The sequence below is a fragment of the Sminthopsis crassicaudata genome, chromosome 1 (assembly GCF_048593235.1).
Source record: "Sminthopsis crassicaudata isolate SCR6 chromosome 1, ASM4859323v1, whole genome shotgun sequence".
Taxonomy (NCBI): domain Eukaryota; kingdom Metazoa; phylum Chordata; class Mammalia; order Dasyuromorphia; family Dasyuridae; genus Sminthopsis; species Sminthopsis crassicaudata.
Genome location: NC_133617.1, coordinates 599,532,911 through 599,559,161, shown reverse-complemented (window position 1 = coordinate 599,559,161; position 26,251 = coordinate 599,532,911). Strand labels below are relative to the sequence as shown.

General features: G+C 33.9%; 1 protein-coding gene across 2 annotated transcripts in view; it reads left to right on the top strand.

The window, feature by feature from the left end:
- Positions 1-3,375: 3,375 nt before the first annotated feature.
- The window catches only part of RAB3C (RAB3C, member RAS oncogene family), a 311,932-nt gene continuing 289,056 nt past the window's right edge, over positions 3,376-26,251 (top strand). Inside the window, exons 1-2 of one of the 2 annotated variants that reach the window (XM_074282466.1) lie at positions 3,376-3,488; positions 22,707-22,934. In XM_074282466.1, the coding sequence (XP_074138567.1) occupies positions 3,471-3,488; positions 22,707-22,934 (246 nt within the window). In that variant the 5' untranslated portion in view covers positions 3,376-3,470. Of the gene's footprint in view, positions 3,489-4,109; positions 4,349-22,706; positions 22,935-26,251 lie in introns of those variants that run through there. The other variant, XM_074282465.1, reaches the window with a different exon arrangement.

Sequence of the window (26,251 nt, the reverse complement as noted above, 5' to 3'; positions counted from 1 at the left end):
TTTGTCCTAGACCCTCTTTTATTCTCCCTTGTAATATTTTATTTGATGATCTTATCAGCTCCAATGCAATCATCATCTTTATAAAGATGAATTTCAGTGCTTTATAGCAAGCCCTTACCTTTCCTGATCTCCAGTTCCATGTGTTTCACTGCCTATTGGATATTTTGAACTGGGTGTTATGTAGACATTTTGAAATCAACATATCATCAACATATTTTGAAGTCAACATGTTACTCAGTAGTCATTATGTTTGTGAGGCAGGTGAGCTTGCACAGCTCTTCCTCACTTAAATTTAATGCATTTTCATGACATTCATTATCCTCTTCAAGAATAAAGTACAACCAAAAAGAACAAGTCTTAATCCTATCAACATACTCTATGATCCTGTGACTCTGGTTTTCTTACTATTCTTTGCATCAAACACTCTATCTTCCAACTTGGGGGTGTTTCACTGATTACCCACTATGCTTGAAATTCTCCACTGCTTTAATCTCCTTCTTTAATTTTATGCAACACACATATGTATACACATACATAGGCATATGTACATATGTATATGTAAGTATATACATATATGCACTCATATATAAAATGTGTGTATGTATGTACATTCACATTTATATGTATACATATATATGTGTTTGTGTATATGTATATATATACATATATATATATATACATATATATATATATATAAATTTTGTACATAGTTATTTAAATGTTGTCTCCCCAGTTAGCCTTGAGAATATTTTTTTTTTGCCTTTCTTTGTATTCCCAACAATTTATACAATATCTGGAACATAATAGGTGTTTATTAAATGTTTGTTGATTTGAACTATCTACTTAACAACTTTGTCTGTTTTACTTACCAAGTATTGATCACCAAACCCTTCTATTAATTCTTGTTTTGTTGGCCATATCCTATGCCTAAAGAATGCTAAATTTTGTGTGTCTTGATGGCTAGGAATCGTTGATTTTGTCGTGATTGTTTGCTATGTTTCTACTTCCAAAACTTCAAGGAAATGTTGATAATATAGCACAGAAGTTAAGATGTATTCTTTATTGAATACAGTATTCAATATACACCCACAATGCATAAAATTAGATCAGATTAGGACCCTAAAACAGTTTCATCTTTTTTTTCCTGAGGCAATTGGGGTTAAGTGACTTGCCCAGGGTCACACAGCTAGGAAGTGTTAAGTGTTTGAGACTAGATTTGAACTCAGGTCCTTCTGACTTCAGGATGATCTTATCTATCCACTTCAGAATCTAGCTGCCCCAAATGTTTGGTCTTTTTACCTGAAACTTCTAATGCTTTAATCCTTTGCATAGGACCAGTCAAATGTAGATTGTCACTTCATAGGTACAATTGAACTCATAGAACCTGATCCATGACAAAATATTGATTTTTACAGATGTGAAAAATGCCCCAACGATTAGATATTTTGATTCAAAGATAAAGCCACTCTAAACAAAGCCAGAGGGAATCAGTAAAACTGTTTCTTTTCTGAGTCTAAATAGATAATAAGCCCACGGCTACCTTCATCTGTTCAGAGAATAGAAGCCAGGGGTACTTTAGTATATGTGTCTGACTTTTAAGCTGTATGCTTCTTTCCCTTTATTCTTATCAATCTGAGTGCCCAGTAGAGGGCAGTTCAATTCGGATTTAAAGAAGATAAAAGAGGAATCAAGGGAAGCTATTTGAAATTCAAACCTTTTACTCCAGACCTTTTGAGTCAATTTTTCATTTGTTATTCTTTCAAATTAAAAGACATTGTAAAAAACAAACAAACAAACAAACATGGAGGCATGTAGTAATTTTGTAATGTAGATTAAAGAAGAGGGAGATTGCTGGAAGAATGTAAAGTCTTAATCATTTGCCATTCTTAAAAAGTGCATATTTCAAACACTTCAGAATCCTTGGAGATGGGAGATACAGAAGATAATGATGACAACTCAGAAATGTAGTAATATTCTATATAATGTCTGCTGGGAGCCCAGGTGCTACAAAAAGGGATACCATAAATGAACTGGAGAGACATTTCACTCCTGAAACAAATATCTTCTTATAGTAATCACAATGTGTTTATCAAAGATAATAAATTCTTTTCTTATAGAAAAAGAAGAAATATTGCAAAGAATTGCCTCATGCTGACTTTAACAGAAATTGGAGTTGCTATTTGGGAGCATTAAGCACCATATTGATGTTGATTTTTTAAAAATTATATTGTCTACTCACTAATTGCAGAAGGATAGAATTGTTATAAACATATAAACTCAATTTATGATGGGAATAATATATATTGTGTACCTTTTGAATATTCTACTACTTTTATCTAATGCAACTAGAATCTTTGAGTTAAGATTAAGAAACTGAACATTTTGGGACTGGACTTAAAAATCCCATGGGTCCTTTTTTGAATGTGGTCCCTCTTCCCCCCAAGGCTATATAGTTCCCAGATATCCTTTTGAAACAGATATGAGATAACGCTTTTCTTAGTATGACCCTATCTCCTTTTATTTGACCTTATCCTGGAGGTCACTGTTAGATTAATTTGTGATTTGTTTTATGTGGTGTTGTCTCTAAGACTGTATAAAGGATGCTGGATTTGGAATCAAGAGGCCAGCTTTATCATTTATTAGCTAAGCTACTTTGGTAAGTCACTTAATCTTTCTGTACCTCAGTTTCCTCACCTGTAAAATGTAGTGGTTGGAATAGATTATCTCTCAGGTCCCTTCTATGAATTACATGTAATTCCTTCCATACATGAATTACATGTAAGTGGAGAAGGTACAGATATTCAATACATGTAGACACACATGCACTCATAAACCATCTGTTAACCAACTAAGAGAAAAAAAAACAAAGAAAATTGAATTTACTAAAATAAATAGGGAGGAAAGTATGTGGGGGGGATTGACAACTACTTTTTGAACGATTGGACTAGACTGGATTTGTATGATTCTTATCTGGGAAGGATAGTCTAGTTTCAAGAAAATAGGGGGATAATTTAATAGTTATATTTTAAAAACAAAACAATTTTCTGTTTTGTGCATTTCTGTGGCTGTTCTTCTGGCTTCTGATGATTAATGCATTCATTTATGTCTCTTGCTTTGGGTAAATCGTCCATTGCCCTATCAGCTCAAAGACTGTGGCCAGTGTCTCTGTGTGCTAATGAATGTACAAGGTGACTGGGGGAGGGCCTGGGGGGTTGTTCTAATGCTATCATTTATGCTGTACTTCCTAAGAGACTCTGATTCGTTTTCCAGCAGCTGCCACTTCAATAAACCACCGCTGCCTTCCTCAGTGGAAAAAGTCATCCATCTAAACAAGGCAATCTTACCCCTCTCACCATCACCTCTCTATTGTGTTCTGCTTTTCCATTTCTATTCTGCTTCCTGCGTGAGACCCCGGTTCCCATTCCAGAGGGGGACTTACTTTTGAATCTTCCTTCCAACCTCAGTTTAGAATGGAGCTTTACGGAAAGGTAAGACTTTGGAGCTCGAAAGGGGAGAGGGGACGGTCTAGAGACTCTGGGTGAAATGGTTGCGAAGAAAAAGCTTTCGAATCCCGCTCATGTTTTTGTGGACATGGATTACTGTTCTACATGAGTATGCGTGAAGATCTTTTTGTTTAAGATGCTTGTATGGGAGTTAATATTCTTTCTCTCAAAGATTTGTCTGTGAAATTAATGAAACTGTAAATCTTTTAGCTTACCCCAAGGAAATGTACAAACTTTTCGGATTTAGAGTAAGTGTCCAAATGAAGAACACACTTGGTTTGTGCTGAGACTTGATACGAAGTAAGATATCCAAGCTGTAATTTAAGTGTGTTTGTAGAGAGGAGATGATGGGAATAAAGTATCTTTCTAGACTTGGTTAAGATGGATTCACTTTCTCCAGGGTATTCAGAAGAAATGGGAGGGGGAGATAAAGGGAGATAGGGAGGCAATAGTGAAGAGGGAGGAGGAGGAGGAGAAAGGCTAAGTGGCCTGGGCCAGCAAGAGAAAAGAAGCTGTTTAAATGTTTGCTGGGAAATGTAGTTCATTTTCTTAGTATGTTTGGGTTTGAATAGCTTTCGAGAGTAAAGCAAATGTACTACAACTCCCAGAGGACAGCGGGGTCCTTAGTAAATACGCGTGTGCGGCAGGAGGGACAGCTCCGGTGCTGATGTTGAAGCCGGTTAGCAAACATCAGAGTGTATGTTCGGAGTGTATCGAGCGGGTGTGTTGTGCATGCATGATCACTTCGCTAAACCTAGAGCTGTTTTAGATAGAGCTAGCACAGCATTTGACGGAGATAAAGGAAGGACACGTTGTTGACTATGAGACACGAAGCTCCCATGCAGGTTGGTTTATAAAAGTGTTATGCATGACAAGAAAGGAGAAAGGGGAAAGGGGGTAAAAAGGGGAGATAGAATTTAAGAGCAAGGAGGGAGGAGAGGGAAGGAAAAAGGAGAGAGAGAGAGAGAGAGAGAGAGAGAGAGAGAGAGAGAGAGAGAGAGAGAGAGAGAGAGAGAGAGAGAGAGAGATGCTTTTCTTTAACTCCTCTTTCTACTAGTGCAAAACTATGCCCAACCTTTAGAACAGAATTGTTTGTAGTTTCTTCCACGGGTAGAAATGCTACCTACTCCGTGGCTCAGTCATTGTGGCAGAGTGTGAATCATCTGTGCACAGTATGCTTGTAACTGAAACTGTTTGTCTTGTTGGGTCTACAGGGTATTCATTATTTTTCTGAGCTCTGCAGGGAAAGCAATAGTGCATGTCTAGCATGTAAACCACAGCTAACAAAAGTCAGAAGAATACAGCAATAATGCATTTGCATTATTAAAAAAAAGCATCTGGCTTTTTTTTTTTTTTTTTCAGTTGGTGCTTTCCATACAAACATAAGCATTTAAAAAGAAGCTCAGTCAGGTTCAGGTACAACAATTTCTTAACTGCAATCAATTGACACAGAATTCTATTTCTTTAAGAACTCCAAAAATGCAGATGAAAGAAATGGTCACATTCTTGAAAAACTGCTTTTTCCACACAGGAATCACTACAAATACTAGGGAGAAATTGCAAACATAGTAGGGTTTGGTCAATCAGAGAGACAGTCTTTTATGTCCTTTGCTCAGGCAACCTACTCATTTTATACACTCCGGAGTGTCTGAGATCATTCATATGTCTTGTGTCATTTCAATTATCTGTTATAATTTTCTATTTCAACAATATTCTTTCTGAAGCAGGTATGTAGGTATACATGGATGTGGGTTTTTCTTGGTGATAGTTGTTTATTTGCATGCATAACAATTAACATTAAATATCAACCAGTGCTCATTAAGCATGGACTATCCCATTGCATAACTGAATGGTTGCTTTATGAATGAGGTTAGAGAGAAGAATGGATGTAACACACCATTTGGAATGTGTTGTCTCCTTTGAGAATGAACATGTCCTGTTTGCCAAATGAAACAACATAAATATTTAACTTCAGTTCCAATTTAAACATCTACCAACTGTTCTCTTTGTGATCTCAGGATTTTTAACATATGGTTTAATTTACTTTTAATTTATTTTATTGCTTATTTTTTCTGAGGTACATTGGTCAGGTTTTAAAATGGTAAATCAATAACATTTCATTGTTTGTTGAAGGTTATATAACGGAAATCCTGAATATCACCTTATGAGTTTTTGAAGTTTTGATTTCTTAAAAGGAATTGGCAGCATTATATTTTATCCATTTAGTCCCTAATTATGATATTGTTTTCATGTTAATATTGAAAAATGTAAATCTCTGCAGAAAACAAAAAAGCATAGTTTTCTATAATCAAGACATTTTAGCATATAAAAATTCTTCAGTTCTCATAAAACTGTCATAAACTCACAATCTGTTAAATATATGATTATGAATAATTTTTCAAGATAACTGCTATAAGTCAGAGCTATCATATACATCTTTAGCTAAAAGACATTACAAAAAATGAGTCCAATTTCATATTTATTGTGATTTTCCTTCAGGATTTGCTTCAGATGTCAAGAAGGATTGTGTTTTGAAACACTTTATTGTTTAAAATTAGTATGTGTTGAAAAATGCTTTTATTTTTAAACATTTTAAAATTAGCAGATATGGTTCATAATTATATATAGAAAATGGAATTCAGTCTTATTAATAATGATTTTTAAATTAGTCCATTTTCTGTTTAAAGTCAGAGACTACAGTAATGGCTTGTGGGTGGAGATATAACTTATGATTCATTTTATATGTTGGACAGGAGTTTGTTTTTTTTTTTTTTTTTTGAAGAGAGAAAGTTGAATATCAAGCAAATATAATAGATTTAAGTTGAAAATTTTTGAAAAATCAAATATTAATCTTCTTGACATTTTTTGTTAAGGATCACATCTTGATTCAAATTGACTTGTAATTCAATCTCATTTCAGTGATTCCCTTCTCTCTCCTCCTTTGGCTTAAAATAATTGATTAAATGTGATGATATGAAAAGTGAACCATTTAAAGAAAAAGCTTTTTAAAAAAAACTGACATGCAAAAAGTGACAAATTATGTCTAAGCAAGCAGAATCCCAAAGAAATAATTACATACTAGTTGTCTTTAATATATGAAAATGTAATCAAGACAATTAGTTGAGGTTTTACTTATTGCTTCCATTTAAAGGCAACACTACACAATCAGATGCTTTAAAAAATGTACCTATAATTATTTTTATTAAGCCTTCAAGAACATGAGTCCTAAGCAAAACATGATTTTATAGCTTTATTCTATTCCTAAGAGGCTTTTCCTCTTTTTTCTTTAAGAAAAAAAAAAACATTAGCTGAGTTAATTTGGTGATCTTGCATCTTGCACATAAATGGAGTTCTGACTATAAATTTTCCTGATTTACTTATTATATTCATCTTAAAATGAGGGAGACTTTTTTCATTGTTGGATGATTTTAAAGCTTTTGCTGTGTCTATTTAGGATAAAGAGGAATTGTCTTGGATATATGGATATTTTCTGAGCCTTATTTCTTTCAGAAGTTGAAAGAAAATAAGGAACAATAACTGTTGTTTAATATGATAGGTGAAAACATGATATACACATGACTTTTTATGTCTGTTTTTTTTTCTTTGCAATTCCTTAAACAGCACAGAATAATATCTGTAAAGGGCTAAGCAAGGGAGCAATTCAGAAGGTTGGTGTGAGTGAAGCACCCAGCATGTAAATGATGGCTATTGCATTTCCCAGTTCAGTGCATCAATCCTAGAGATCAGTGGGAAATGGATAATGAGCCAGGTTCTGAACTTCAGGCAAAGAGTCTCATAAAGAAGTTCTGATAACATGTAGTATAGGAGCCATGTTGAAAAAGCTAGTGGGAATCTTTAGGTAATTGTGAGTACTATGAAAGAAATTTTGAGACATTACTATGAGCATAAAATAAATTGGTTTAGAAGCAATAAAATTGACTCAAACCTCTGCCTCATATTAGATTGTACTGAATTTTAATCTTATATTTAGTATTAACCATTGACTATAAATCTATTTTTATCTCCTGGACTTCAAATATTTTAATAAAATAGTTTGTGAAAAGTGATACATGATATCTAAACATATATTGCACAAAACAACAATCATAGATCACCTAGAGTTTCTGTCCATTTTCTGTTAGTTTACCCCTGAATTTGTTGCAATATCAATATCAACATATTTTTAATAATCTCTAGTGGATTGATTGACTATTCTTTTAAGTTTTCCCCATAGATATGTTCTTTATATCCAGCCCTTTAGGACCATTTCTAACATAAAAAGATCTCATTGTATGTAGCAAATTAGTGTCTTATTTAGTTGCACAAAGATTCTAATCCCTGAACTTCCGAGCAGAGTACCAAGAAAAGGTTGTAGATTGGAGTGGAGTCAAGCTAGGTAGGTATATGAGGTTGTGAGAAGATTATGAAAAAGGAGTGAGACAGAGAGAGAGAGAGAGAGAGAGAGAGAGAGAGAGAGAGAGAGAGAGAGAGAGAGAGAGAGAGACAGAGAGAGAGACAGAGAGAGAGACAGAAAGAGAGAGAGAGAGACAGAGAGAGAGACAGAAAGAGAGAGAGACAGAAAGAGAGAGAGAGACAGAAAGAGAGAGAGAGACAGAAAGAGAGAGAAAGAGAGAGAGAGAGAGAGAGAGAGAGAGAGAGAGAGAGAGAGAGAGAGAGAGAGAGAGAGAGAGAGAGAGAGAGAGAGGAAGGCAGAGAGGGAGGGAAAGAGAGAGAGAGAGAAAGGAAGGGAGTTTTTCTGTCCCATGAGAGATCATGACATGAGTGAGAAAAATTCCACACTGTAGGAATTAGCAAGTATGAATATTCTTATTCTTAAAGGCACTAAGATCTTTGAACATGAATTTTGTTTTGTCTGTGACTCTCTCCATAGATGGTTTTTATGTGTCTGTGTCTTTCTTTTCTCTCTCATCTATGTATCATCCCTCCCTCCTCCCTTCCTCCCTCCTCCTATCTATCCATCTGCCTATCTACCTAGCTATCTAAAACCCCCGTGATCCATATAAAAAGACAACAATAATTCATGTTCAAAAATATTAGTGCCCTTTGAAATGAAAACATTCATATTTAATACTTCCTATGGGATGAATTTTCTCTTGCTACTGTTATGACCTTTCAAAAGACAGGAAAGCTTCCAAATTCCCTCTAAAATGATGAGGAATGTTTTTAATTTTTAATTCCACAAAAATTAGATAATCTATGAGTTGGGAAGTGTTGTGTCCTGCTTTCTAGAGCCCCCACACTTGAGTTATTAAATATACCTTCTTAGTGGACAAGTGATGAGGTGGGACTCCAGGGGATGGTGGAAAAATGGAGTCCATTTATTTCAAGGGCTTTCCCTTTTTATAATGTAACAAAAACAACACTGTGCACTGGGGCCACATAAACAACTTGCTATTGTATGTAGTTTGCCACCTGGTATCACTTCCATCTGGTATCACTCTACCTCAATTTCAACACAGATTGTCACTGCCCCTCTGACTTCTCAGGAAGGCCCAGAGCCCTTAAGGGAGATGGGGAGCTAAACCAGACATTGTTAGCAAGTTCCCTCTGGGCTGACAGGTCTTCACCCAAAGTTTCCCCACTGACCTCAAAAGTAGTTTTAGTCCAGCAGATACTTAAGCCACAGTCATTTCTACAACATTCCTGGCAAATTGTTATCTGATTTAAACTTTAAGACCCCTTATGAAGGAACTTTTTATTTTTCAAGGTTGCTTATTCTACTTTGGAACAGATTCAATTGTTGTGAAGTTTTTCCTTGCCTTTAGTTGAAATATGCTTCCCTTTATCCAATGATCTTAGTTTTTCCTTCTGGAACCAAGTAGATCATATCTATTTCCTTGTCCATGTGATACACTTTCAAGGCTGTGATCATATTACTCTGTCTTCTCTAAGATCCTTATCCAGATTTTTCAACCAATCTTTGTGTGACATGGTTTCTCTTCTCTTGAACATTATGTTCCATCTTCACAGGTCATGATTCTACTTGTCAATATTCTCTCTAGAATGTGATATCCAGAACTAGATACAAATAGTCTAGATATGGACTAAGAATACAGGGGAATTCTCATGTCCCTTGTTCTGGACATTATGTTTTTGATGACATCAGTAATAATACCGTTACACTGTTTAGTCATATTCAACACACAGTTAACTAGAATTCTAAAATCTTTTTTCATATAAACTAGTATTTTACTTATATCTTCTCCATCCTGTATGTATATTTATCTTCAGAGTTCAATTATGTCCTATTGGCTTCAGCCTTTTTGGATCTCTGTTTTGTCATTTAACATATCTACTACCCCTTCCACCTTGATGTCATCTACATTTGTAATGCGTATGCCATCTATGCTCTAATGTATTGTCTTTGATAAAAATGTCAAATAAAAGAGAGCTAAGGACAAAGCCCTTCAGCATTCCCCTAAAGATATTCATCCAAATTTATTGACTTATTGATATTAATTTAAATGATTATTTTCTGGATTCAGTCATCAAACCAAGTTCAAATTCACCATTCTTTCCATCTTTTCCCCAAGGACATAGGGGAATGTCAAAGATCTTGATGAAATCCAGATGTATAATGTCCATAGCATTCCCTTGATCGACTAGCTTAATAATGTTGTCAAAAAGAACAAAGAAAAAGAGACTAATCTGATTTGATTTGTTATCAATGAATATATATGGCTTACAGTAAACATCTTTTTTCCCTAAATGTTCACAAAGTATCACTTTAATAACCTGTTCTAATAATTTTAATAGTAATTGACTTCAAATGATTAGCTTATTATTTGTTGACTTCTCTCTGTGATAGCGGGATGAAAGTGCTGATTTTGAAATTAAGAAGACTTGGGTTCAAGTCCTACTTTGATCTTACTAGAGCTGTAGTTTATGGACTTGTGTAATATCTTTGAACCTCAGTGTCTTCATCTGTAATGAAAACACTGACTTCATGATTGCTTTGAGGATTTTGAGGATTGCTTTGAGTATATAAGCACTTTATAAACCTTAACATACTATCCATGTTATTATAATTTCCATTTTAAAAAGTTGAACATATTCACATTTCTATTTCTTCAGTATATCCTCTTTATACTTTTACTAAAGAGACACTGTTGGAGGCATTCCTAAGTAATCCATCTCTTTATTTCTTATATGAATTGCTTTGCAGTGGCCAAGAATTGCAATATCCTGTAGTTCTTCTATTGAGACAAGATTGGGAGACATTTCCGCAATCTTGGCTTTCTAAGGATTGGAAACTGATTTCTAGATTTTTCCTTGGACTCACACTGTGTGTGTGTGTGTGTGTGTGTGTGTGTGTGTGTGTGTGTGTGTGTGTGTGTGTTTATCTGTGCATTTAGATGTTTGCCCTTGGTTGAGATGGACTACTTCATTGGATACAGACAATTTCATATATGCAGCAGTCTATATACTCTTTCATACTTATAATCTCATAGTCATCAAATGTTAGGGATGTTTACAATAAATACATAGATAGGCACTTGCTTGTTTCTCCTACATCAGAAATCCACACACCCCTGTGATAAATTGAGATAGACAAATGCCCTTGAGATAAAAAAATGTGGACACTGGCAGAGATTTAGAAAGCCTTTTTTTTTTTTTTTTTTTAAAGAAAAAAATATTATGTAATTCATGACATGAGAATCTTTAAAAAAGCACACTGGTCAATTAAGCTTCTTGTAGGGAAAGCACAATGTAAATGCAAATAAGAAAAACAATAATCATGGTAGCTTTTAAAAGACAATTTCTTTTAGATTTTCTGAAAGAGAAAAAAAGACTCTCTATGAATGCCTTCTAATTTATCTGATTTCCATATCATTTCATTTTCTATTGACTGTCAAACCATTTTTCCTCTTTGGCAGTGAGCTGAAGTAGTCAGTTTTCCAAGCAAGGATATAGACTACAAGTTAATTTTTTAATCATTTAAAGATAAACACATGTAACAAATGTATTTTTTGGTTTTGTTACGAAACTTTTTGTTTGGTTATAACAATGAGAAAATTATTTTTAAAGTTTAACCTTTTCTCCAAAAATGGTTTAAAAAAACCTGACTTGTTTTAAATTTATTTCAATGATTTTTAGGCTTATTTTATACTATGGTGTCTAATGACGTGTTCCTCATTCGTTCTTCCCTTTTCAATAGTAAGGGAAACTACAGAGCCTCTGAGTCCCCTTATCACACTGAGATAGCCCAGCACAGAGCAGCATGCCTTAAATGAATGGCAGGATTAGCAATGTCCTGTATTCTGTTTCTTGTTTATTAACTTGCTTTGAGTTCTGTTTTGGGATACAAATGTAGTAGCCCAACTTCTCTAGGGAATGTCTCCATAGCGGTCTTTCTGCTTAGAAATTATGAAGGGTCCCTCTGCTCCTTCATTCTCAGCTTGTTCTAAGACAAAATGGATTCTAGGGGGTGGTATGATAATAATAGCTGATATAGAATGCTCAAATGTATAAATAATTTTCCAGGGGAGATTAGATATTGTTGACATTACTATTCCCATTTTACAAATAAGGTAACTGAGGTTCAATGAGGTAAAGTGACTTATATAGTATATGTGTATATATACATATGTAGTGTACACACACTACACATATATATATATACTCTATAGTATACACATATAGTATACATATATAGTATGCACACACATAGTATGTTATATATATTATATGTATATAATATATACACATGCATATATAGTATACACCCATGTATCACATGTATAAGTAATAGGTATATTCATAGTATGTGTATAACATGTACATTATATATATATATACTATATGTTATATATGTTATATATAGATATATTATTTGTGTGTATATATTATATATATGTATATGTGTATGACATATATACTATATAGGTATATACTAACATTATATACAAATACACACACATGCTTGTATATATCAGAAGTAGTAATGGGTAAATGTTTTACATCAGGGAATAAACACATATCTATGCATGTGTGTTTCATATAAATGTATATAAACACAAAACATTGAAGCAGCTAGATGGCTAAGTAAATAGAATTTTGAGTCTGCAGTCAGGAAGGCTTAAATTCAGATTTGGCCTCAGACGCTTATTAGCTGTGTGACTCTAAGCAAGTCACTTTCCATCTTTTTTAATCTGGAAAAGGAAATGGCAAACTATTCCTGTATCTTTGCCAAGAAAATCTTATATGGGATTACGAAGAGTTAGACACCTGAAATAACTGAACAATAACAAAAAGAGATAGAAAATCATCAGGAAACTTACCAGTGTTTCATTGTCACTATATTATTACTGAAATGGAAAGCATCTTGAGGGAGGCCAAAGAACTTTCCATAGGAGACCAGGACTGGTCAGTAAATTGAAATGATAGGTGGTTAGAGGTAAAAGGTGGGTCTCATCCTATTATTGTGGTTATATTGGGAAAGAATATTTACAATACAAATTTCTGAAGACATTTTCCAGAGGATCAGCTGTAATTTTTTAAGAATCAATAAAAATTATTTAGGATTTAATTAAGTATTTGATAGGATTTTTAAGATTGGAAATCTTTAATATAAATTTGTGGCATTTTTTCCACCTACTATATAAAATAGCATGGTGTAGTAGATAATCTGTCTAGGAAATGCTAGCTAGGAACTGGGTTAAAGAACAAATTCTGATCCATAGCCTGATTTGACGACAGCCTCCCCCTAAATGGCTAGTTGTCTTTCTATAATGTTTACCCCACCCACCCCCTATTTTTACAATACTCTTGGCAAAAAAGAAACCCATGATCGCATATAGTATTCCACAAAAAGAAAATAATCCATGAGCCATTGTAGGAAGAAAGGAATTTTTTTCCTCCAGGGAACAAACTGGCATATATATTTTCCATTAATTGTTGGAAATCATTGAGAATGACTCAATGACTGTAGATTAAGAACAAGTCCTTTTCCTAGAATCACACAATAGTAGAATTGGAAAGATCCCTAGGGACTAATACAAGACCTTTTTTGATAGAAAATGAGAACTGAGGAGGTGGAATCACATAACTTAGAGATGTCAGAGGCAGGGGACTTGAATCTAGGACTTCTGACTTTAGGTATAAAATGTGGGGGTTCTTTGCTTTATTATGATGTTCATATATGGAAAGTAAAGGTATAACTGAGATTTAAAAACTTGAAATAGGAAGGAAACAATAATTTATTAAGCATCTATTTTGTGATAGCTTCTATGCTAAGTGCTTTTCAAATGCTACCTCACTTGATCCTCATAATAATCCTGGGGGGGTGGTATTATTATTATTATCCCCATTTTATAGTTAAGGAAACTGAGATAGAAGTTAAATGATTCAGCCAGAGTCACATAGCTGGGACGTATCTTACGCTGGATTTAAACTCAGATCTTCTTGACTTGAGATCCAGGATTTATCCACTATGCCACCTAACTCCACCTGAGAACATTAAAAAACTTAGTGATTGGTGTTATTCCATATTTGTAAATTAAAAGAAATAAAAATTTAAAAAAATATTTATTTTTCTTTTAAAAATGTTTATATCAATAAGCTACAAGATAGAAAGCATTGGGTATTAAATCCTGCTGCCAGATAGGTTGATATAGTATAGTCTAAAGTTTTCATTTTATGGTTGGCTTAGTAATTTAAGTGAGAGAAGAAAGGAAAAATGTATTATGAAACTTCCCCCCCACACCCTCTTTAGTCAATTTGTCTATCTCCTAAAAGTTGATGGCATAAATTATGGAGAAGATATATCTCATCTTGCTTCATTTCTAGTCCTAAAGATCATTTAACATTAAAGTAGTGCATCAATGTCACTGCCTTTTCTTATCTTCCCAAATGATAATACCTAGGACAGCAGCTTAGGATAATAAATAGTATATTGGAGTTAGAGGTCAGAAAGATATGGATTCAAATCCTACCTCTTATGTTTACGAAGTTTGTGATTAAGAACAAGTCATTTAACTTTTCTGTGCCTCAGTTGCCTCAGATGTCAAATGAGGGGATTGGACTAGATTTTCTTCCATCTCTAAAGCTTTTTTATGGTCCCATTGATTCTCCCTCTCAAACTGCCTTTTATTTATTTGGCATTTGTTCCATGTATATTTATATATGTATGTGTATATATATATATATATATATATATATATATATATATATATATATATATATATATATATATATATATATATATATATATATATATATATATACTTACATATATAATATATATTCCTTAATTTTAATGTAAGCTCCTTAAAAGCAGAGACCATTTCTTTCTTTCTTTCTTTTTTTTTCTTTGCCTACTGCCTAACTTTATTACTAACAGTTATCACTATGAAAGAGGATGTGCAGGAAGATGTAGGAGTGAGTTTATGATACATGAATGTAGCCTAAGTGAGTGAAGTCCAAAGTCAGAAATAATTCAAGAAACTGGCTACCTAGTCGTTAGATCCTGGAACACTTAGCTACAAACAGTTGTGAATCACTAAAGTCTCTGTCTCTTGGCTTCTTCCCCGCTGGGAGAAGAAGCTATTCCTGGCTATTGTCTTTTCAAATAACACACAGTTGCAGAAGGCTATCTCCAGTTGGCTGTGGGCCTTCTACCCGTAGGCATAAAATAAGCTTTACCTCAAATCCGAAGGGAGGAAATTAGGTCTTTCATGTAACAATGTGAATGTAAACCTTTGGAGGGCAGGAACAATTTTGCCTTTCTTTGTATCTTCAGTGCTTAATACAACTCCTGGGATCACATATTAAATACCTAATAAATGCTTAGACTAATTTTTTGTTAGCATTTCATTTCTCTGTCTTTCTCTGTATCTTTTTTCTCTGATATTATTTTGTTCAGTCAAATATACATTTAAAAATTTCCTTCCATACTTTAGAGGATCCATGATGGCACGAGTATAGGTGCTTTCTCCATACCCTATGCAAGCCTTCCCATTTTTTGTAATTCTTGTTCATATTTTTTCAGTAAACATTTTATAAGAGATCCATTCACTGTGTTGGAGCCTCTTTCTAGTTCTTGTGGATTTTCTTGGATACCATTGAAATACTCAGGCTGTCCATCTGTCACCCTTCCCTCTTACTACATGGCCAGCCCACATATTTCTCCATTCAGTGATTCATGCTTTAATAAGGTCATTTATGCTACCTCTTATATGAAAAAAATTAAAGACTATAATATTTTAAAATGACAGTAAAAAAATCTAATAACTGACATAGACATGTTGCAATTGACTTTTCTTAAATCAAGGGCATATCTATCCCTGGAGGGAAAAGAAGGAGCCCTAATCTCTTTCCATAGGTTCCCATTTGTTTTAGCTCTGAGTTTATAGCTAAAATGAACTAGTTGCCCTTCAGAGGAAAAAATCTCCCAGGACACATCTGATTTGCATAGTGATGGGCCAACGCATCCACAGAGGGGAGCAAAGATCAGGGTGACTCTAACCACACCCTGGAGAGTCTTCAAATTGCTTGGAGTGATACCCTTAGGCTAAGGAATCATTGCTTCCCCGGGGAACCCAGAAAAGAACAGGGAAGGTAGAGAAGATTCCTGTTCCTTCCCTGGGGGAGGAGATAACTAGGGGGAGATGCAGGAAGAAAATTGATGTGACTAATATCTTGCTTTAAGTCTATATATAGTTCCTTGTTTCTGAGGAGTTTTTTCCATATTTTTCCACACATGGTCACATTTATTCTTACAATAATCCTGTGAGGTAGTGATTATACTTTGAATGATAATAGAAAAGGGAAAAAAGGGATTTTCATGGTTTTGTGAAAATTCCAAGTCAGTAACAGTGATGAGTAAGAAAAAAACACTGGGCTGAGAGCCAGTAGATCTGAGCTTCACCATAGATCTTCTGGGTGTGCTCGGGCAAATCATTTTGCCTCTATGGGAATCAGTTTCTTCTTCTGTAAAATGAAGGAGATGAACTGGATGACTTCTAGATCCTATCAACCAAACAGTCAATAAGCAAGAATGAGATCCTAGCATTTTTGAGGGAAAGTGAGCAAAAAAGGACTTGAGCTGAATTTTAAAGGAAACTAGTATTCTTTTCAAACCTAATGGTATATCTCTTTCTTGTCTTTGAATCCACAGTACCAAACATCATGTCTGGTATGGAATCAGCTCTGAATAAATGTATGTTGCTATTTGCTGTTGTTGTGAAAAAGCTCCTCTAATAGAATATTAGCACTTTGAGGTCAGGTACTATTTTGATTTTGCCTTTATATCTCCAATAATGACAAAGTGCCTAGCACAGGGTACAGGTTTTTGAATAGTGTTTTATTTTTTTCAAATACATGCAAAGATAGTTTTCAATAATCACCTTTGCAAAACCTTGTGTTACAAATTTTTCCTTCCCCCTTTTCCAAGACAGCAAGCAATCTAATATAGGTTAAACATGTGTAATTTTTCTAAACATATTTCCATATTCATTATGTTGTACAAGAAAAAATCAGATCAGAAGGGAAAAAACAAGAAAAAAAAACAAGCAAGCAAGCAAAGAACAACAAGGTGCAAATACTATGCTTTGATTTTCATTCCCTGTCTTTTCTCTGGATGTGGATAGCATGTTCCATAACAAATCTGATGGAATTGTCCTGGATCATCTCATCTTTGAAAATAGCCAAGTCTATTACAGCTGTTCATCACATAATCTTGTTGTTACTATGTACAATGTTCTCTTGGTTCTACTCACCTCACTCAGCATCAGTTCATGTAAATCTTTTCAGGTTTTTCTGAAATCAGCCTGCTCATCATTTCTTATAAAAGTATAAAGTTTCATTACATAAATTTAACATAATTTATTCAGCCATTCCTCAATCCTAATTTCCAGTTCTTTGCCACTACAAAAAAAAAAAACTGCTACAAACATTTTTACTTCTGTGGGTTCTTTTCCCCACTGAATACATGTTAAATAAATGAATACAAAAGTGATTAGAACTTTGATCTTCTAAGGCTCTCATAAAATCATGGACCCACATGCCATCATGTTCAGGTGGTAACATTTTGTAATCTAAGATCCAGGGCCCATTGGTATGTAACTCTCTTTTTATTGATGTAGATCAATGTTTTATTCTTGCATGAGTAACAGGAGAGAGCAAGAGAAATCCATAGTATCATAGGACACTTCTGGCTACCAGCTTTGAAAAATAAGATGGATAATGTCAACTCTCCTTCAGGTGGCTGAAAAGAGAAATATTCTAGAAGAGGTTAGCATGTAAAACTTGAATCCTGTCCCCATTTCTAGCTTGCTGCACTAGAGATTTTGTTGAGATCTGAGACAAATTCTTTCTGTTGGTTGAGTTGAGATATTTCACTCCTATTGGGAGAGTCCCTTCAGTTTATATTGTCTGGTATGTATTTTCATGTACAAGCATACATATATAAATATGCTTATTTGTATATGTATATGTGTGCATAGATAAACACATATTATCTCTGATTTCTGTTTTACTATATTGAATAAATGGATTTCTTTGATATTACTTTGTGTTTTCATTGTGTAACTAGTACTTAGTGAGTGGTAAGTCAAATCTTGTATATAGAGTTTAATGCCTGCTTTCCATCTTAAGAAACAGCAGTCAGTTGATTCTGTAAGAAATGACCAACAGGATGATTTCAGAAAGGCCTGGAGAGACTTACATGAACTGATGCTGAGTGAAATGAGCAGGACCAGGAGATCATTATATACTTCAACAACAATACTATATGAAGATCAATTCTGAAGGATGTGGCTTTCTTCCACAACGGGATGAATCAAATCAGTTCCATTTGTTCAATAATGAAGAGAACCAGCTACACCCAGCAAAAGAACTCTAGGAAAGGAGTGTGAACCATTACATAGCATTTCCAATCCCTCTGTTTTTGTCCACTTGCATTTTTTATTTCATTCTCAGGTTAATTTTACCTTATTTCTAAGTCCGACTTTTCTTGTACAGCAAAATAATTTATGGATATGTATAAAAATATTGTATTTAACATATACTTTAACATATTTAACATGTATTGGTCTACCTGCCATCTGGGGGAGGGGCTGGGGGGAAGGAGGGGAAAAGTTGGAACAAAAAGTTTTGCAAGGGTCAATGCTGAAAAATTACCCATGCATATATCTTGTAAATAAAAAGCTATAAAAAAGAAATAGTAATCAGGAGGTTAAGCTTCAACCTGAAAACTACATCTCCCAGGCTACAAATGTGTAAGGGAACAGATAGATATAATTCTATCCCAGTATCCTCTCTCTCTCTTAGGAGAGCAGAATAGTCTATGGCTCCAACTTCCTGCTTTACCTCCCGGTAGGAATTAAATTCAATATTGAAGAAGGTGGGTGGGGGGGATACTAGAGATGTTTCTATAAGTGGCACATGAATGGTCATAAACTTTACTAAGGATTTCAAGAGCTAGCTCCTAGCCAAAAACACACACTTCGATCTGAATCTCTAGCCAGAGACTGAGAAGAACAAATAGCAAAATAGCAAAAATACTGCCCCATACAAAAATTTTTTTTTATAAAAGGTTTATTCACAAGAGGGAAACACAGCCTGGAGTCAATGTGACACCATTTGGCAGCTGCTTGAAAATGCCAGGCACTAGTATTTTCATTTGTGTTAAAAATATCACTTTTGCCTGGGAGGTCTGAATGAGTTTTCTTTGGGTCTGCTTATTAACTAACTCAATAGTTAATATCTTAAAACTATTGTGTGTATTCTTTGCCTTCTCAATAATTGTTTTCCTATCCTCTTCATCACTTTTCTGATTCTGAGGAATAAATGCAATGTATTTTTTAATTGTTGTTGTTCTCTTTGTAATTTATCAGCCTATCAGGCTGCATTATTAGGAGCAAGAACATAAATGTCTATTAACTTCTTTATGGATTCTTCTGATTCCAGATTTACATTGTAATCTAGTTTAATGTTTCTAGATATCAAGGTAAAAGTTTGAAGATAAGTTTGCCCATTTCTATGGAAAGAGAAAAATGTTTATTCATATAAGATTTTGGGTACAAAAATAAGCAGGTTGTAGTTATCTAGGATATTTGAGTAATTGAGAATGTGAGAAACTAAATATGGTCATAATGAATGATACCAGTGATTGAGGTTAACAACTATTCTCTCTCTAATAGTGGCATCCTTTATGAGTCTTTCATGACCTCAAAAGTGAACATGTGCTCTGAAACATTCTGGTTTCTTTAATAAGTTATTATGACAAGTTAATCAACCCGATACAGATTTATTTAAACAATTCTTTTGAGCAATACGTTTTGTAAATTCAATGCCTACTATGCAAATTGTCTTTACACCATTCAAAATTTTAGCAAGATTTTCAAAATAGAGCTGCTTTTCAAATCTGTATAGGACACAAAGCTGAAAGAGACGAAGTGACAAAAATCAACATTCAAAATGGTGAACAGGTGGGGGAAATGGACTGAATCCAACAAGGTAAAATGAATGTAACTAAATGTAAAGACACTTGGATTGAAAAAAATTATTTGAAAAGAAGATAAAAGAGATTGAGCTTAAAGCAATTGTATCAAAAATTGGAATTTATAATTGACTATAAATTCAATATGGACCATTGGTGTGAGGCAGCTACTAATCAAAGAAAATCAGTCTTAGATTATATTAATAGAAGGAAGAGACCAAAACAGCTTTAGAAAGGTCTGATGTCACACAGCTAATAAATACATCAGATATGATATTTAGACATTGGACTCAGTCTTAACTCCAGGTTTAGAAAGTTAGAGTAAAAAGTGCTCTGGAAAAATCTGGATTCAAAAATCAGTTCTACCCACTGACATTTATACACTTCAGTTTCCTTATCTATAAAATGAAGGGATTAATTTTGTTTTTGTTTTTGTGATTGTTCGTCATTTTAGTCATGTCATACTCTTCATTAAATGAGAGCTTTAATGTCACTTTTATCACTGAAATATGATCTTTTCTCTTTCCCAAAATTTTGTCCTTTTCCTAATTTTAATTAGCTTTCCATTATACTTACTGCCACATCAATAAAACTACTTTTGCTGTTTCAGTAATAATTATGATTTATATTTATTTATTATATATATATTATTAAATATTTTATAATTAAATTATGGAAATAATTTATCTTAAAATTTAATTTGGAAACATGTTTGTTTTTACAGGTGGTTTTGAAAACTTTATGTTTATATGAAGGATTAACTTAAGCTTTGGACCTTTTTTTGAACTATAGAGTTGTCAGTCAAATTACAGAGATATTGTTTACAAGCTCCTTTGAAATGCAATGCTGTTAAATTTCTTCATTTTATATCCCTGATATAAATTAGAGCTGAGAAATTAGAGCTACCTTCTTCTCTAATGCTTTTAGGTTACTTGTGGACCAGCCTTTATTCCATTAATATGAACTTGTTCTTGTTTTCAAATAAAGCTATAGTTTTGGTTGAGTTGCCTCCGTTGGTTACCCAAATATTGACTATATATTCCTAAAGTAAGGATCCTTAGAAAGGAAAAATAATAAGCATACATGCATCTACTGAAGAATTACATTCCAGTGTTATGCAAACCAGGTTTAGGAATAAAGTATGACAAGGTATCTTCAATGCATATATATGTCTTCAGTCATTTAATGAATATTAATAGCCTCTTACATTTTATAACAGGGACATCAAGGATGGAAAGCATACTGGATGGTGGGGACCCTGCATTTTAAACCAGGTTAAAATGTAATTGAAAAATATTTAACAAAAACACAAAACATAGATAATGCTCACACACCTTTGTTGTTTTTTTTTTGTTTGTTTGTTTGTTTTGTTTTGTTTTTTGGGGGGGGTTTTGAGTCACTTTATGGCACAGGTATCCTTTTATACAGTAGCTCTATTTCTATTTGAGTCTGTGCTAGTTGCTGGGGATACAAAAACAAAAGTAAAACAATCTCTGCCCTTAAGGAGCTTTTAATCTCTTTAGAGAGAAAAATATGTACATGTATAGATATATTTATAAAAGATACAAAATAGATACAAGACAATTGAAAAATGGTAGGGGTGAGAGGAAATTCTAGAAGCTGAGGGTGGGACCAGGAAAGTCTTCTTGGGCATTCTAGATAAGTCTTAAAGGAATTAAGTATTCTAAGAAGTGCAAAGGAGAAGAGATTTATTTATGATTCTCTGAAACATTTAACAACAGAATCTTGTATGATGCTCCATTGAAAGATTTCTAGAAGGTCTTGGAAAGGAATTGTCCAAAGTTAGATCACAGATTCATCACATGATCAAAGTAGAGTATATAACAGGACATAGAGTATGGAATTAGTCTTCTTTATGCACTGGTGTGGTAAGAACCACCATTATGCTACTTTCCCCACAAAAAATCTTCACTGTCTCATTAATGGCTACTGAATAATATTCCAATTCCTTTACATGTAAATTGAGGCCTTTAACAGTTTATCTCCTATTATTTCCTTCCATTCACGCCATATAGTGACAGATCTGTCTATACACAATTATGCTCAAGATTTCAGTATAGAAGATTTAGTATGAAATGAAATGACCTAGCTTCAAATCTTATTTTCTGACATGTGCTTCATAAGTGGTTTTGGGCAAGTTACTTGTCTAGCCCTCAGTTTCCTCACTTGTAAAGTAACTTGGAGACTTGGATCCATTGACTTCAAAGATTTCTTCTAGTTCTACTTTGATGACTCTGTTTTAATGTAACTGTTGTGTTAATTACATAAATATGCTTTTGGTTAAGAAAGCAAAATGAAGAATGAGTGCAAGTTATTATCCAATTAATTCAATTCACATACCGATATAAAAGTTTGGGAGGTTAAATTATCTGGATTATTTGTCTACATGCTTAATATGCAATGGAAAATTTCTGCTTTTCATGTGATCTGGGTAGGCATGACTTTGGTGACTGATAATTTCCATATACTAAACAGGAAATGATAACAAAAGCAACCAGCACAGCTGCAAAAAAAAAAAAAGAAATCTTGAAGTTTTGCTGTTTTCTTATACACCAAGGGATTATCACCATGGAGACCAGCATCTTTGAGATATAGGGTCCCTCTTGGTCTGCCTTCTGAGTAGTCAGCTCTCTGTTGCAGTGGAGGTCAATAAAGACTTTACTATTGTGTTTCTTGTCCTGTAAGAGACCATTCACAGCCTCTTTTGTTTTAAATCACAGATGGCCTCGGCCCAGGACTCCAGGTATGGACAGAAGGACACCTCGGACCAGAACTTTGATTACATGTTCAAGCTGCTCATCATTGGGAACAGCAGTGTGGGGAAAACTTCCTTCCTCTTTCGTTATGCAGATGATTCATTCACATCTGCATTCGTCAGCACTGTTGGCATTGACTTCAAAGTAAAAACCGTCTTCAAAAATGAAAAGAGAATCAAGCTTCAGATATGGGTAAGTAATGTGGAAATTTCTGGTAAGATCTGGTTGACAAGAGTCTTAATGGTGAGACCGTCAGTCGTCATTGTCATCAAGTTTGGAAGGGAAAGGGGTTTAGAGAAAAAGATAATGTTTTATTATAGACATGTTGAGTTAAAGACATTATTGGAATCCAGTCTAATGTGTCAGGAGATATAAGACTAATGGTCAGTGGAGAAGTTAGGAATTAATTGGTATATTTGAGAATTGCCAGTATAGGAAGGATAATTAAATCCATGGGACCTGATGAGTTCACCAAGTGAAGCAGTACAAAGGAAGAAAAGAGGATTCAGGATCCTATATAGGACATCTTCAGTTGGTGGAAGTTCCATGGATGGAAATCAAGTAAAGGAGACTAGGGATAGTTTTCATGGATTTCCAGAATACTTCTCCTGCTTTTTATTAGTCTCTTTGGGAGGGTTATCATCCATACTCCATTCTATAAATATTGATGTACACTCTGTTATGGGTTCCTTTCTTTCTCTGTTCTCTTGGTCATCATTCTCTGGGTTCAACTATCATCTCTATGAAAATTATTCACAAATTTACATATTCAGACTTCATCTCTCATCTTAGATTTAGTCCTAATGAATATCTTTGCTTGAATGACCCATCAGTATCACAAAAGTAACATATTCCAAACTAACATCACATTTCATCTTAAATATATACCTGTCCCAAGTTCCCTATTTCTGTCCAAGACATTGTCATCCTTGTAATCATTAGTGCTCTCAGTATCACTAGAGTCATCTTTAACACTTCACTCTTCCTCACCACCCCTCATATCTGTTCAGTTGCTAAGGTTTGCTGATTCTATTTTCACTTTCCCCTTTTCTCTGCTCACATCTCAAGAATCCTTGCCTCCTCCATTTACCATCCATATTAAGAATTTCATTGACATTCCTAAAATATAGGTATAAGCATATTGCCACTTGCTCTAGAAGCTTCAATGGTTCTCTCTTTAAACTATAGGATAAAATACAGAATTTTCTAGTTGAGTATATTCACCTTTCACCATTTGGTGAAATATTTCAGTCTTTCACTATTTGGATCTAATTTGACTTTCTAGCTATTTGCCTATTATTCGTCCTCAAATACCCTATGTTCCATTAGTGGACTGTTTACTCTTCTCCATTTGTGACTATCCATCCATTAACTTCCTGCTTTTGCACCACCCTTATACCTAGAAAGTTCTGTTCCTTACATGTCTAACTAACCCATTTGATCTTATCAAGGTTGAGTTCAAGTACCAACTCATATACAAATCTTTCTTGATTACCTTTAGTTATTATGTTACTGCTCTCTCCAGTAATTATTATTTACATTATATAGATTTGCTATTTACTTACCTTGTAGAGTTTTGTTGTTGTTGTTGTTGTTGTTGTTGTTGTTGTTGTTGTTGTCCTCCTCTAATAAATTGTAATTGAACTGAGGGTACTTTTTGTTTATGTAAACTCAACATCTATTTTCCATTTTCAGAAATAAAAGCCTGATAAATTTAACTGATTTGAACAAGTCTTATTTAAATATTCCAAAGGAAGAATCTAGATAAAGATGAGAAAGATAAAGAAAAGGTTGTACCTTGATCTTGGTACTCATTTGATGATTCCATGGTTCTTTGCTTTACTGATTTAATCAGCTCTGATAAGATTATTTATTTGTGTTAGCTGCATAATGCTTAATGATTATGATGCCTCATTCATTTGATAGCATTTTTGGAATTGATAGAAATTACACAGCAATTCATATAGATGTCATCTCATTATACTCTGATAAACCAAGCTGTTAATTTTTGTTCCATTTTCTTAGCAATATTTTATTGATTTCCTCCTAATGATGAAATAATTCATTAAGAAAAGATGTATCTTTATATCAATTGTTAAAGAGAATGTAGTAACAAAGGTGCTTTTTCAGAAAAAATATTTTAAAGATAAAATATATATTCAGAAATTTCAGGATGGAAAATTTCAGGATTTCATTTAACAGATGAGAAAACTGTAAGTATAAGATTAGGATCTCTGATGATGGACATATAGGGACTGGATAACTAATTATGTAAAGTATGTCAAATGAATAAAATAGATAAGCCATATAGTCATTTTAATCAAAAGGAATTGCTATCTAATCATATAATTATAGACTTCAGCAAACAGTCCTATTAAGAGGATACTTTTGATCAAGAAAAATATGTAGAGGATGGTAGAAAATATTTCTCAGAACCCTTCACAAGATACCAGGTAATGGTTTTCCTTTTTGTTCATATCTTCGTGACATTTCTGGTAGTGGTGACATTTTCTTGCACTGAAAAATAATACTCTGTCTATCTGTCTTACTCCTCTGCTCAAAGTCCTTGAAAAGCATCAACTTGTCTCTTGGATAAAATTGAAATTTTTTATTTTGACTTTTGTGTCCCTCTAAAATCTGGCTCCTATCTTTCAAGCCTTATTTCATAGTATTCTCTCTTATGTATTCTATTTTCCCTGTATTCTTTCTTGCTTTCAGCCTGCTCTCACTAACCTATTCCCCCTACCCCCAACTTTTTTTTTTTTTTTTTTTTTTTTTTTTTTTTTTACTTTTCAGAATTCTTATTTTCCATCAAGGTTCAACTCAGGTGCTCATTTCTCTATGACTCATTCCCTGATGCTGGTGAAAGTGTTAGTATTATCAATTTTTCCTGGAACATCTTTTCTGGATCTCTCCTTTATCTTCTTCATATACTAGAATGTGTTATGTCTATCTGTTTAGATTCTTATTTATCTTTCCAGAATTTATGTTTTTTAAATTAAGAAACTGTATTTTTTAAAAACTCCATCGCCTAACATTGTACCTTGCCCATAATAAGTCCTTAGTACAAGATGTCTGTGGAATTGAATTGAATTAAGAACCCCCTTTAAACATGATGCCATTTGTAATGTCATTTGAGATTAGGTGATGCCTTTCATTTCATTTTTACAAATTTGAGGGGCTCTCATTACTTAATCAATTGTATGCTCTCAATAAAATTTTCCTAAAGTCAGAGATCAACCTATGGTTGATTTGACCACTGCCTCTTCATCAAAGAGTCACTTTAAGGAGAAGTGTGGACAGAGTATGACTGTGTCTTGTGCCAACCCTGAGGGGCAAGGTGAAGAATAGAAATAGCAGCTGGTGAAATCATTCTTGGCAAGGATACTAAAAATTGCTTGCCATATTAAAGCAGGCCATTTCACACTTGACCCATCATTTTTCCTAGCTCTTATTCACTTGTATGAAGATGTTAGCTTCAAGAAAAATCCATTTCCCCAAATAAAAAT